Source organism: Littorina saxatilis, unplaced genomic scaffold (assembly GCF_037325665.1).
Source record: "Littorina saxatilis isolate snail1 unplaced genomic scaffold, US_GU_Lsax_2.0 scaffold_2387, whole genome shotgun sequence".
Lineage (NCBI taxonomy): Eukaryota > Metazoa > Mollusca > Gastropoda > Littorinimorpha > Littorinidae > Littorina > Littorina saxatilis.
Genome location: NW_027129356.1, coordinates 982 through 15672, shown reverse-complemented (window position 1 = coordinate 15672; position 14691 = coordinate 982). Strand labels below are relative to the sequence as shown.

Genomic DNA, 14691 nt, shown 5'->3' with positions numbered 1-14691 from the left:
CTCAAAAAGTTAAAACAAAGAGAGGTACATAAAAGCGTGCTATCCTTCTTAGCGCAACTACTACCCCGCTCTTCTTGTCAATTTCACTGCCTTTGCCATGAGCGGTGGACTGACGATGCTACGAGTATACGGTCTTGCTGAAAAATGGCATTGCGTTCAGTTTCATTCTGTGAGTTCGACAGCTACTTGACTAAATGTTGTATTTTCGCCTTACGCGACTTGTTAGTATTGTACGCGGTGTAAGCAAGACTATTCTCTCACACATGCCATTAATTAACAGCGAGGTATTTATTGTGCGTTCTTAGTTGATTTCAAACCTGATATGTACGCCAAACTGCTAATATAGTCGACTTGCAAAATAGGCCAGAGCGCGAAAAATCCGCGTGACGTCGCGTAGCATAAGATTGCGAATTCTGACTGAGATTGCTGGAAACGCCGCGTTCGGCGAGGGAGGGGGGATCATATTTGAAGAAGTCGCTTTTGATTTGCAGACCAGACCAGACCAGAGACCAGAGTTTGAAGAATAATAGCGAAACTATATGTACTGTAATACTTCTTTAACTCCTTTAACCACACAAACATCAAAGTAAAGAATTTCATTACCAAGCTAAAGCAGTATGGAGAAGAGAGAGAGAGGACAATGGCATATCAGACAGCGCAAGCCCTCTTTCTATGTGCACGACGTCTCTTGTTTTCCAATAAACTCTTTGCAGGCGATTTTCAGCGCAGTGCACACTTTCTAAAGAGAAGTGGTTATTGAGTGCAACAGTGAATAACCACGGTGCGACCTATTATCGCATGACCGACATTGGCCTGAGCGTCAAAGCAAAATGTATCATGAAATGATTTTGGGTCGTGAAGATGTATTCGAAATGTGTTCTCTCCCCGCCCGCCACCACCCCCCCCCCCCCGATCTCTCTCTCACTCTCTCTCTCTCTCTCTCTCTCTCTCTCTCTCTCTCACTCTCTCTCTCTCTCTCTCTCTCTCTCTCTCTCTCTCTCTCTCCCTCTCTCTCTCTCTCTCTTTTCAAATGCTACCAACCGATATTGATATAAATGAGTTGGAATGCGACATATCAGCGCCTGCTCCTCCAATTCAAGTGTTTTTATGCACTTGGTAATCCTTTCACCTAGACCGGAGCTGTTTTCAATATCAAAGATCCCCCCCCTCCCATTCAACCATCTTTCTTTCTCTCTCTCTCTCGCTCTCTATTTTGACGTTAAAGCAATTTCCAGACAGAAAAACTTCAGAAGCGTTTCACCATGCTCATAATTATAATGCCTCACATAAATTCTGTTTCAACACTTTGGGAAGGCAGGAGTGACGTTCATTTAGATAAATTAGATCCTCTCTATCGTCACTCGGCTAAAGTCATTATTAGTGAACAAATGTACAACAGATATAAAGTTAGGAGGTCTGAAATCTCTTCCACCGGAAAAGCGTCTTCAGTTAAACAAAGCAAACTGAATGCAATAAGTGTATCAAGGGAAAGTTGCGTTTTATATTTCATCATTAATTGAATTGGCTACCGGCAGATTTTGGTCTGTCAATTTGATCTCACCAATTGCCCGATAAGATCTATTTAATACCATCTTGATTTTTCGGGAGCATTAATTTGAAACTTAATTACTACGATCATCTTTCAATCACTGGAAGTCACTATGTAGGTTTAAACAATCTGTTCAAAACCAAATGATGTCTTGATGCTTGTTATTTTCCATAATCCCCCCCCCAACCCCGCCCCCGGGATAAATGCAGTAGTTGATTCAGAGCCAATAGGTGGATCGAGCTGTACAGGGGGCCGGGGACACTTGTATTTCACAATAAAATCCTGCTGTGCAACTTAAATTTCTTAACTCTTGCTTCATTGTGTGAATAAGAAAATGAATAGATATGTCACAGTGGAAAGTGGAATCCAGAGGAATCTGAGATTCCCCTACGAGATAGTAGAATTCCAGTTTCCCCTCGAGGAAACTGGAATTTTACTTTCCTCTGGATTATTGCCAGATGAAACTGGAATTGCTCGATCTTTACGGAGGGCACCTAGGATGTTCCCGTTTGGTGAGCGTTCAAATGGAAGGGTGTTTGTACTGTGTGTAAAAGCCTGACAGTATCTGTGATGGTTTACGGGAGGCTTACTGTGCCTTTAAGAACGTTAACAAGCAGACTGCTTATGGACACGTTCTAAACCTGATAATCAATACACATTCTGATAACAAGACATGGCGAACAAGTGCACACATTCTCTCTAAAAAAAAAGAACCCACACTATTTTGGTGTAATTTGAAATGTCCTACAACGTATGAATCATATATCTCAAATATATTTTTCTTCAACATCTCTAGTTTCTAGTCAGGCAGCATAGTTCACACGCTTTTAGTTGTGCAGTCAGTTAACTCTGTGTGCAATATGTGAGCTTTTGTGTAGTGTCATAGCACATTTGGGTGTGCATTCATTATACGTTTGGAGCAGTCATACTATACAGATTGTTAACATCCATCCCTGCAGTTGTCGGTCATAAAACCAATTAATATATGCACAGATAGATAGAAAGAAAGAATGCCGGTGTCACGAACTGAAAACTCTGCCTGAACAATCCCTCTCAATGCGGTCAATGCGCATGCGCTAACATGTGGGAGATTAATCAGGTCGTGAACAACCTAACCCTAACCTTACCCTAACCCTAAACCTAATCCTAACCCATGGTTCGTTCGGTGAAAGGGTCGCATTTTTTAAGTCCAAGATTGGCGCATGCGCAATGACCGCATTGACAGGCATTGTTCAGCAGAGTTTTCAGTTCGTGACACCGGATTGAGAGATAGGTAGATAGATTGCATGAATGATTGATAGAGTGAACGACTCACTTCGTACTTTTCTTTGTCAAAGGATGTTCCTAGATCACGTAAACGCCTGGTTTATGCACATGATGATATTACACGAAAAGAAGAGTATCTTTTAATGGATCACCTGTTTTCAGAACTCTGCTGCTCGTCATGGGTAGTGATGTGAAGACTTTCCTCAAGATAACAATTGGAACGACAGGAATCATCACGTTTATCGTGATTTACATCACACTACAGAAAGAAGCGTTACCGTTTGAAGTGCCTCAATCCTGGTTTCCACCACCAAGATTAGTGGCGACGTCACATTCCGTGTCGATGTTACGTCACCAATGCACTGACGTCATCACCAACATGTTGCACGGTCAGTGGGAAGAGAACAATGTAACAGAGAAGGAGAGGTTGGACATGTATAATTACTATGAGGAGGTGAGTATTGCACGGAAGGCTAATTGGTTAATTCGCAGTTTCCAAGGCTAGAAACAGGCGTGGGATGCACAAAGCCATTAGAAAGATCTCGATGTGGAACTTTTCAGCACGCGTACGCGAACGTGTCCGGGTGACGTCATCAAATCTGTGTTTTTTTACGTCACGCGTTTGCCAAAATCTACACCTCTTGCTGGGAGGCAAACAACGTATAGGACAATGGATTCATGACTGCATTAATTTTGGAACAGTCCGTGATCTAAGTGGCATGAATAGGTAAATTGTTATCATTTGGGAATCCTCCATATGCTAAGCTGCTTTGTGAAGTATTGTATCTCTGCTATTCTAAACAGGCCTCAAAAGAACTTCTAATGGTAGTTTTTATAACAGATTTTGTCCCCAAAGGGGGTCACTGCCTGCAAAAATGCTCGACTTAGAAAAAGGGGGTTACTTACTAAAAGACACATAATTCTGCTCATAATGCATTTTTGGTGTACAAAGTCTGAAGCACAACTAACGGCATATGGTTGAAGTGTTGACTCATTGCAAAAAATAAAGTCAATGCTGTGACGTCATTGTGCAAATGACGTAATAATTGCGGCATGTAATGAAAAAAGGAAATCTATATGTTTCTTTCGTTTTTAGTTTTAGTCTACAAAACCCTGACCAAGGAATCCTGTGCTGTCAAACGTTTATACATCAATTGTGACTAAAGGCATACAGATTGTTGAGAGTCTGACCGAAGCGTTTTCACAGAATCGCCACTTCTTTAAAATTACATGCCCACAGTTTGGAATTTCAATACTTTTTCACAACAAAATTGTGTTTAGAAGTGTTTACAAAAGTACAAATTCTCTTTATTTTTGTAATTATGGTCAACTTGTTGCATGTGCTTTAGATTCTTCTGATTCCTTTGCTATGTAAGGCCAGAGATGGGACGGAATTTTGCTTCAAAAACGTGTTTTGGATTCTCAGCATTATTGGGTACTTTGAACACCATATTATAATCATTGTGCAATGTAATTTTGTTGTTTTGTCTTTCTTGCAATATAATGATTATTTTCAAAATATGCTATTAACGTTCGGCACCATTTTGAACAATCTTGCCGATGTTTTCTCAGAATCATTTTTGAGCATCAGTGCCGTCATTGTGACATATTCATCTTCTAGACTAACTGTCCAATCTTCTTGCTCTATTTTGTATTTTAACTAGAAATAGTGTTTTTGTGCAGTAAAAGAGAGACATTTTAAGAATTACCAAGAAATGATTTAAAAAATTCTTTCAAAGTACAAAAACTGAAATTTATTTTATGCTTATGATATTTACCAAACAATCAAATCTGTTCATACAATTGAAAACTTTGCTCTGATCTTGCATCTTGGGACCTTTTTAGAATAAAACGTTTTATTTGTATTTTTCTGGAAGATGGGTCGGTCCACAAAACTACATGTTTAAAAAAAAAAGTCACAACAAACTTCCATTTTGACCAATAATTCATACAAATATCACTTTTAAGGACAAAGAACACTCTAATCAAGAACCTTGAAACAAAACTTTATTTTCGTGCCATGTCTGCCCTCAAGCCGAGTCTAGTGAATAACAAGTGTATGTGTGTGTGTGTGTGTGTGTGTGTGTGTGTGTGTGTGTGTGTGTGTGTGTATGTGTGTGTGTGTGTGTGTGTGTGTGTGTGTGTGTATGTGTGTGTGTGTGTGTGTACCCATGTTTCCACAGGTTTGTTTGCCTAAATCACCATAAGGCAACTATCCACACGTGGATGGCAACCTAAACTCTGGATGGCAACCTAATTGTGTGGATGCTCGCTTCATTTAACACCGTTAAATTGACTTTTTTGACGGAAAGAATGTCATAACAATGTTCAAAATGACATTCTTTCCGTCCTCTATAGGCGACGAAATAGGTCAAATTTTGTGCATTTTTTAGTGCAAAATTCTTCGATGCCGGAGCGAGTACTGCACCCAGTGCTGTTGTAGTGCAAGTGCACTAGAAAGGCACTACACCCAGTGCCGCCTCTTAGGTAACCATCCACACTTTAGGTATGTGTGTGTGTGTGTGTGTGTGTGTCTGTGTATGTGTGTGTGTGAAGGATGACCGATTTAACCTTCGCTGAGAGTTGTTGACGACTACGTCAAAGGCATTGCACTTCTACTTAATTTGGACTCATAATTGTACGAATTGATTCTCGACAGAAGCGTCGTTGTCGGGAAACGGATTTGAAACAAAAGTAACTGTCTTGTTATATCTATCATTCTTAACTTGCTGTATGATGAATTTTATTGATAGTTCAATTTTGCTCTCGTGCTACATGTTTGCTTCGATGTACAATAATCAAAATACATCCTATGTACATTTCACCTGTTTAGCATTGCCAAGCAAGCGAACTGATAAAGAAACTAGACAGTATTGGCCAAATTGCAATAAGCAACCGATGATCGCATGAATAAAAAACCCTACCGGCTCGACCCTCCCCTTCCACACATCTCTCACTTGTCCCTTATAATTCTAATTCTTAACGTTGTAAAATGATGAAGGAAATGGGGAAACGTATTGTACATTTTTTCTGACAAGCAAAGAAGGGCTTGTGCATGTCTTTTTCTTTCTCTTTAAGTATGTTGTCGATTTTGCAGTTGTCATCGCCTCATCACAATGCATTGTTATAAACAATACCACAGATTGTATAGGGACAATGACACTCGCTTATTGTTCCGACTGATTTAAATGCTGTTAAGATACTACATGGTAGAACTTACAGGGTGGCGCATATCTTCTTCTTCTTGGCGTTCGCAGAGGTTACACAATCAGTCCAGCACTGGTGATAAATGTTGTCGTTTTCTCCAACTCCTGTCGACTGCCGTATAGTTTGGTCTGCAAGGGAGTTGGTGACGGCCACACTTCTTTTCGTTCCTCATCTAGTAAGGAACATCGCTGTAAGATGTGTTCCGCTGTTTGGTCTTCTTGACCGCAGGCACAGGTTGGTGATGGCGCCAGCTTGAACTTTCGGTTCATGTGAACATTGGGCCTGTTGTGGCCAGTACGCAGCCTGATGAGGTTGACTTGCTGCTCCCTGGACATTGTGTGGTAGTCATCTCTGTTTGTCCTTGGCCTCATCAATGCCTTGATGATTGTCTTCTGCTCACAAAAGCTGACACTGTTTTCAGGTTGGTCTTCCACGGCTCCTTCTTTCGCCAGCTCATCTGCCCTTTCATTTCCTGGTATCCCACAGTGTGCTGGTATCCACTGGAGAACAACTCTTCTGGTTTGTCTGACCATCTGTAATGCTTTGGCCAGCTGTGGGAGTTTGTCGTTCTCTAGGGCCTGAAGGACTGAAAGGGCGTCCGAGAGGAAGACAACTTGGTAGCAAGGGTCTGCGGAGTCCTGAACCAAGGAGGCGGCCTGCATGAGAGCTTCTGCTTCTGCTTTATAGTTTGTGCAGTGTTTGCCAGTGGCAACGCTGGATGTAGCTGTATGTCCCCCAGGGAACTGGATGAGAATGCCTGCACCTCCATTGAGCACGGCGTTAGTTGCTGATCCATCGGTGTATACATGGATCCACGCCTCTTTTGGGTACTGTTCGTCGATCAGGGCTAAGGTGAGTGCCTGTCGAGCTGTGTCATTCTGATCTTCTCCTGAGGTAACATGTGGAACACTGGTGCAGATCTGGATGCCTGGTTTCTCTGTTGCCTTGGGGGTTTCCTCTTCTTCTTGAGTCAGAGGTAGAGTGTTCTGTGGGACTTCCCTGTACTGTCGAGAAAGTCTCTTGCTCTCGTGTACAAAACTGCTCCGTTTGAGCCGGTTCTTTGTGAGGTTGCTCAGTCTGTGCTTCATGGGGTGGTCGGGTAGGCACTTGAGCTTCTCGGCCTGTACCATAGTCTTGGCTTCTCTTCTCTGACAGAGGGGTTGGATGGTGGTAAGCTTCTCCATTTCCTTGATGGGCGTGGATTTCATTGCACCAGTGATGAGTCGGAGGGCCTGGTTTTGCACACGGTCAAGGGTCTGCAGGTTTGTCTTGGCTGAGGTTGACCACGCTGTGGAGCCGTACTCGAGGTGGGGTCTGATTGTTCCCTGGTATACTGTCTTCAGTATCTTCTCGTTCGCTCCCCAGGTGGTACCTGCCAGCTTCCTGAGTATGGCTAGCTTGCGCCGGGCCTTCGTCTCTGCCTGTGCAATGTGTGGTTTCCAGGTCTGCCGTCTATCAAAGGTGACACCAAGGTACGTTGCTTCTTCATCCTCTCTCAGAGGAGTTCCACCAAGCCTAATGGTTCCGGCTTTCTGCTTTGGCGACAGTGTGAATAGGGTGGTGGAGGATTTCTCCTTGTTGATGGAGACGCTCCAATCTTCTGCCCATGCGTTCAGCCTATCTGCCGCTTGCTGCATTCTGTAGGTGGCAGTACTTGCGTGCTCCTCCTTGCACCAGATCACAAGGTCGTCTGCGTAGAGAGCAGCTTTGATCCCCTTGGGCATCTCAGACACCAGATCGTCGATGAAGAGAAGGAAGAGTGTGGGGGAGAGGACTCCGCCCTGAGGGACGCCATGACGAAGGAGGAACTTCTTGCTTTTGGTCTTGTCGACGTTAACTCTTGCCCTGCGGTTATAGAGGTAAGAGCGAATCCACTGGTACATGTTGCTGGACACGCCTTTCCTCAGCAGTTTTACAAGGAGTCCATCATTCCAGACCTTGTCAAAGGCCTTCTGAAGATCTATCCAGGTGACGAAGACCAGCTTCTGTTCCTGAAAGGCATCTTCAACTTCTTGCGCCAGGTAAGTGACCTGATCTTCAGTGCTGCGGAACTGTCGGAATCCAGCTTGTTCAGGGGCGAGGAGGTTCCTGGATTCCAGGTACCACCTGAGGCGCTCGTTCACAATTCTCTCCAGGGTCTTCACAACACAGCTGGTGAGGCTGATTGGGCGATAGCTGGTGGCCTTCTTTGGATCCTTCCCTTTTTTTAAGATGGGGATCATGATCGCTTCTCGCCAGAGTTGTGGTAGCGATCCTTCTTGCCAGCTGCTGTTGAAGACCTCGAGTAGCTTGTTCTCTGCTGCACTACCAAGGTGGGTTAGCATCTCGTTGGTGATGCCGTCTGGGCCAGGGGACTTCTTCGCCTTTGACTTTTTCAGAGCTGAGTGCAGCTCGTGGAGTGTGAGTGGTTGACTCATGGCGTCCACTGTCGACTGTCTGGCAGGTCTCTCTCTTTTCTCTCTTCTTGCTTCTCTCTGTTTCTCGGGGCTAACATGGAGGTTGCTCTCAGCTGCATAGCTTTCAGCAAATTGGTTGGCAGCATGCTTTCCAGTTAGCACCTTCTCGTTCTCTTCTAATGTGATCTTTCCTCTGCTGGTGTTCTCATCATTCAACTGCTTGGTGAGCCTCCAGAGCTTTCTGCCATCCTTCTCAAGGTTCAGAGAGCTTGTTTTCTCTTGCCAGCTTCTCCGTCTTGCCTGTAGCTTCTTTTGAGAAATTTGGCTTTGGCTTCCTGGAGGCGGATGTTGTTGTTTTGTGACGGGTTGACTTCTGCTTCCCTTCTGGCTTCTGCCAGATCATCATCCAGTTCCTGCAATTCATTGCTCCAGTAGGGCTTATAGTCTCTCCTGGCACCCCTGGGAATGGACTCACGCGCTGCTCTGAGGATGCTCATGTTGAAGTCCTTCGCCACCATGTTGATGTCTCGACCCTCGACTCTGATGTCTTTGGTGAGTTCGCTGGTGCGGTGTCTAAAGAGGAACCAGTTCGCTCTTTTGTAGTTCCACCGTGGGAAGGAAGCTTCAGTGCAGGACTCCATGCCCAGGGTCAAAAAGACTGGCCGATGGTCACTTCCACCTAGCTGTCCTCCGACCTCTCTGCTGGTTAGCTGGTGCATGTCTTCCGTGCAGAAGGCTAGGTCAGGAGTTGATGTAGTGTGCCATCTTCTGGAGTAGAATGTAGGGCAGTCAAAGGGACTGTTCAAAAGGATGAGACCTTTGTCGTCCTGCCAGTTCTCCACCTCTTCTCCTCTCCGATCCAGGTGGTCATATCCCCAACTCTGTGAATGACTGTTGAAGTCACCCACCACGATGAAGTTGGAGGCCTTTGCGGGGATCGTGTCAAGGGCGAGGTGTCTATCATTGGGGCAGTAGAAGTTGACAAGATGGAATTCTGATGTCTTCGTCTGGATTCGAATCACCTGATATTCGGAGTCCTCCATGTGCGTTTCTATCAAACAGGCATTGATGTTGTTCCTGATGAGGGTCAGGATTCCTCCTTTGCTTCGGTCTGTTCTGTCGGACCTAAGGCATTGGTAGCCTCTCACTTTGAAGGACTTTTGGGGTGTCAGGTGCGTCTCCTGAATACAGCAGATGTTGATGTTCTTCTCATGCAGGATATGCTCCAACTCTGTCTTCTTGTTCAGGATACTTTCTGCGTTCCAGTGCATGACCTGAAAAGGTCGCTGCTGACTGGGTTTCTTCCTGGTTGTGGTGGTGCCAGTCACTTTCCTCCCGCGTCCCCTGGCGTGACAAGACGGACGGGAGGGACCTCCAGTAGTTGGGGCTGGGTCCCTTTGAGGCATGGGACCCGACGCTGCTCCACCCTGGGGGGTCCTCAATGGGCGAGCGCCATTTCCATCTGTGCTGGTTGATTGTGTCATCATTTGCGTAAGTGCGTGTACCCGTGGTTTGTTAGAATGCGCCGTGCGGCCCGGGTCCTCCGTCTTCAGCAATCGGGGTTTTCTGTCGGGGTTACCTCACCCTTAGCTCATGGCCCGTACGTCCTACCCTGAGAGCACAGGGGGGAGGATTTGCCGGGATCCCACCCGGAGCCAGTTTGGTCCGCGGCCGCAAGCGGCTGATCTCCATATCTGAAGACCGTTCCCCTATCCGCCACCCGGGGACGCGCTGGGTTGGGGGTGGTCGCCCCACTGAAAATCCCACACTGGGTTAAGAAAGATCAGCCTGTCCCAGGGGTGGCGCATATGAAATACCTATTTCCTTTCACTCCCATTTTTGTAATTCACATGCATGCAACTTATGGAAAACCGCTAGAAAATGACGAGTTCATCAATTTCGAGCGATAGGACAATAAAGTAATGAAAATTGGAAAAAAAAATGGAGAAACAAATGACAGACGCCAATTTTGTGACCCGATCGGAGGGAAAACGGCGTTTTTGCAAGAAAAGCTTTTAAGGAAGGCTGTTCAAATGAAAACTGCTCGTTGTGTGCATAAATGTATATATCGAGTTATCTACGGGTTTGGAACACTCTTAATATATTTGTGTACAAAGGATTCACAAGTTTTGTGAATGGTAAATGCCCTCCGCTAAAGTCCCTCCCACGAGAACATCAAGTGCATTCCGCTAGTCTGGTCGCGAAATAATCGTCTCCCATTTTGGTTGACTGACTCGTGGGTTAGTGATCCAATGTCAATCAAAATCATTTTCTCTTAGATTTCAGTGCTTCTTATGCACTCTGCCTAAAACCTTAATAGAAATGTGGTGAGAAAAAAACACTAAAATTTCAGAGCGAAATGGAAATGGGTTCATCGTTGATGCATTCTTCCCTTTTCTTTTGAATAAACTTGGCCAAACAATTATTGCAACAGATTTTGAACTCAAAATGAAGGCATTAATTCCCTTGTCATTTCATCCAAACTGTATATGCAAGCACAGCACGTTTACTTGACTACATGTATCTGGATCGCCTTTTGGTTTAACACGTGACCGCCGCTCAAATAAGGGCACCCTCAAAATCAACTGGACAAAAACGGAAGGGCCCAATTAAAAATCGAACAAAAATCACAATAGGCAAACCTGTACAACTTATTATACGAGAAGAAAACCAAATCAATTATCTACCCAGAAAAGGTTGTTTTGTTTTGCTAGCTTGCGTATTACGTGTGATATGCTATTCCTAATGATGCAGGTGTCTATCGCGATAGCGGTCAACAAAGGGAGTTTTTCGTCATTTTTAGAGATCTTGTGACAAAAAGCGCTGTATTTCAACAATGACTTGGTAGATTGCTTTGAAACTTTCAGAATATTTTACCAACATACTAAAGACGTACTTCAAGCAAAATGTGGGATCCTGGCACGTATTTGTTCACATGTAACGCAATGTTACGGAAAAAGGTTTTAAACACGTCATTGGATTTGGATTGTTCCCCTGTATCCAAACATATTATGACTTTGCATATGATAAATGATTGATACAGTTACTGTCAAAGTTTCATTTGTGTGTAACCACTGGAGTGAATTTGCTAGTTGTGCAAATACATGAGAAAAAAATGGAACGTTCACGCTGTTTCGCGCTGATACGAGTACCAGTTATAGTATCGCTGCGTGCCTCAAAAAACATATGCAGTCACGTTTGGCATGTCATCGCTGTGGCACCTATATCATCCTTAAAATATCAAGCGTCTTTACATGCCTAAAAATTTGCGTCAGTGCTTATACGCATGTAACTCTTTTCCAGTGTTTGTATCAATCATTTGTCGAAAGACATGTGAAGTCATGCTTGTTTTGGACGCATGTGAAAAATCCAATGACGAGTTTAAAAACATGTTTCGAAACATTGCGTCATATCTGAACAAATATGTGTAACGATCCCAAGTTTTGCCCGAAGTACGTCTAGTATTTTGTAAAAATATTCTGAAAGTTTCAAAGCAATCGACCGTGTCATTGCTGAACTACAGCGCTTTTTGTAACAATATCCCTAATAATAATGACTCCCGTTTGTGACCGCTCGTGCGATCGACACTTGCATCCGTGGGAATAGCATAGCACACGTAATATGCAAGCTAGCTAAACAAAACAACCTTTTCTGGGTAGAAAATTGATTTGGCTTTCATCTCGTATGTAAATGTTTAAAAGGTTTGTCTATTGGGATTTTTCTTTGATTTTTAATTGGGCCCTTCCGTTTTTTTACGGTCGATTTTGAGTGTACCCTTAATTAAGCGGCGGTCACGTGATACACTTTTGTCCTGCACCAAGGTGACCTTATTAAGCGGAGTCTACTGTACCTGTAAAAAGAACTTTAATCCGAAAGGTGATCCAGATAGTCAAGTAAACGGCCTTCACAGGCATATACAATTTAGATGAAATAACACGGGAATCAAGTATTTAATTTGGGAGCGAAATCGGTTGCAATCAATTTTTGGCTAAGTTTATGATAGTTAGGAAGAGTGTCAGCAACCAAGGTTGTAAGATTCAGGCAATATCTTTGTCTTTTCGTAATCAGCATACATCAAATCATATGTGAGTATGAACATCTTACGTATTTGTGATTAAACGCGATTGTAGGACAAACTTGTTCACCAGTTTTAGAATGTCTACCGTGATTTTTATTGACGTCAAGCCTGTGACGTCATTTGTAAGGTTTAGGTGACATGACGTTGCTTCTTCTTAGCTTACCGGTATTTGTGCGTTCATTGTGGTTAAAAACAACTTTAAATTGAAATTGTAGTTGCAAAGATAACAGAGTTATTCCAGTTTTAAAAACCATACCCCCATCTTTTAAGACATAACTAGTCACCAACATGACATCATTCTATGACAGATTTGCATATGAAAGCTACCATTTCAATAACTAAAATTAACCAAACCTAACACATGGAATGTTAAACTAATCAAAAACAACCAAATTAAAGAGGATTCTTTTTGATAACACTTTTTCGATCAGATCACGGACTAAAGGGTGAGCATCATCTATACTAGACCAATTCTCCAAGACGTGTACGGGTGACGTCATATGTACACGTACGCGTACAGGTCTTTGCTACACGTTCGCTCATCTAGAACACTGTAATGATGGGTTCCACCCAATTTGGTGGGAGCCGACTACTGAGTCAGATGGGTTGAAATCATATATGTTCCGTCAATCCGCCCCCGCGGCTGATTCCCACTCATTTTGTTGCCCAGGTTTTGGTTTCGTGTATCCCACCCTGGTCGTGTGTTTGGAAACTCACAGCTTAAACATAAACATCGTCATTACAGGTACCCCGTCGCTGATCATCAAAGCAACTTATCTAACCTTAAAGGGGGGGGGGGTCAAGGGAGTGGGTGGTAGTTCGGGAATATGGGTGAGAGTTGGGGGGAGTGGGATAGGGAGGGGGGGTGGTAGGGCAATTCTCAGATGAAGTCAGCAGCCATGATACATTGTAATTTTCCTTGGTTAGGATGGACGGTAGACTGTTATTGGAAAATCCGACCCTGTTCTTCACGATCGTCCTTTGAAAGTCGGTAACCTGGGTTAATTTGGCGTGTGCAGGTGCTTAAAACTCGAGGCGTCCAATATGGCATCCAGAGGCCGGACAGACAGTGCGGTAACGTGTATAACGATTGGTACAGAGCGTTGTGTCACCCTGGTGGCCCCACCCCTTGTTGCTATGACTCTGTTTGTGTTAACTCCTCGCTCCACAACTGTTCCTGCCCACGCTGCTTTGACCTTCGGGATCAGATCGAGGCTGATCTGGCCACGTGGCGAGCCCAAAACGAGGCTTGCCAACCGCGCAAGATGGCGGTGGAGGAGATCTGTACCTTGCTAGGCAACGCCAGCGTGTATTTCATCGGGGATTCCTTGGTGCGCCACCTGTACCTGGCCTTCGCTATGCTGGCCAAGGGCACGGAGGACAAAGTCTTTCACCACACCAATATGGAGGCAGGTAGTGTAACATGGGTTTCATTTTGTCCATGCTACTGTTTACTCGTATATGTGACCCTCCACCACGAAATGAGTCGCATGTCACCTCGCGCGGTTCCCCGCTAGGCATAATATAAGTCCGGGGGGTGTCTAGTAACAGTGTGAGGGTCACCATAGTCACAGGCTTATAACTCGAAAAGTGTTCATTCTTTTCTAAAACGGTTTTCACCACTGGATAGAGAATAAAAACCTCTTTAAGAAAATGTAAAAATATGAAAATCATGAAAAGGTGACATGCGACTCATTCCGTGGTGGAGGGTCACATATTTAGTTGGATATGCATATGCATTGGTTCCGCAAATGACAAGATAGCATGACTTTCACTTTTCTCCCGTGTAAGTATTCTTGCGTTCACCCAGAACCAGTTGATCGTCTCTTTAGCAAGGAGCAGTTTCATTTTCAAAATCTGAGATACTGATGAAATAGACTGTTGATTGACTTTCTATAAACAGGGTTTGTGGATGAACGGAACGTTTAAACTCCGCATACTTTGTGTGAATCAATGACAATGTGTCTTTTTTACTTAAAGTAGTGTTCCGTTCATAAATGTATCTTGTTTTGTTCTGTTTTATTTGTTTGTTTTTGAAGTTATTTTTCCCATCCCATACTTACTTACTTAGGCCCTTTGCCCCCAGCGGAGCATAGGCCATTGACGACATTTTCTTCAAAGCACATGCTCAGATATTTAAACAATGGTTTTATGGGTTTTTCCAAACCTTTATATGTACCACCTTATACCTAATA

The 14691-nt window shown here is 43.9% G+C and overlaps 1 protein-coding gene across 1 annotated transcript; it reads left to right on the top strand.

The window, feature by feature from the left end:
- Positions 1-2977: 2977 nt before the first annotated feature.
- On the top strand, positions 2978-13909 carry LOC138957632 (uncharacterized; the record flags this gene model as incomplete). Its single annotated transcript, XM_070328716.1, is given in 2 exon segments — positions 2978-3269; positions 13516-13909. Coding segments are annotated over 2 exon segments (670 nt in total), but the record flags the coding sequence as incomplete, so codon positions are not given.
- Between the last annotated feature and the right edge of the window lie 782 nt (positions 13910-14691).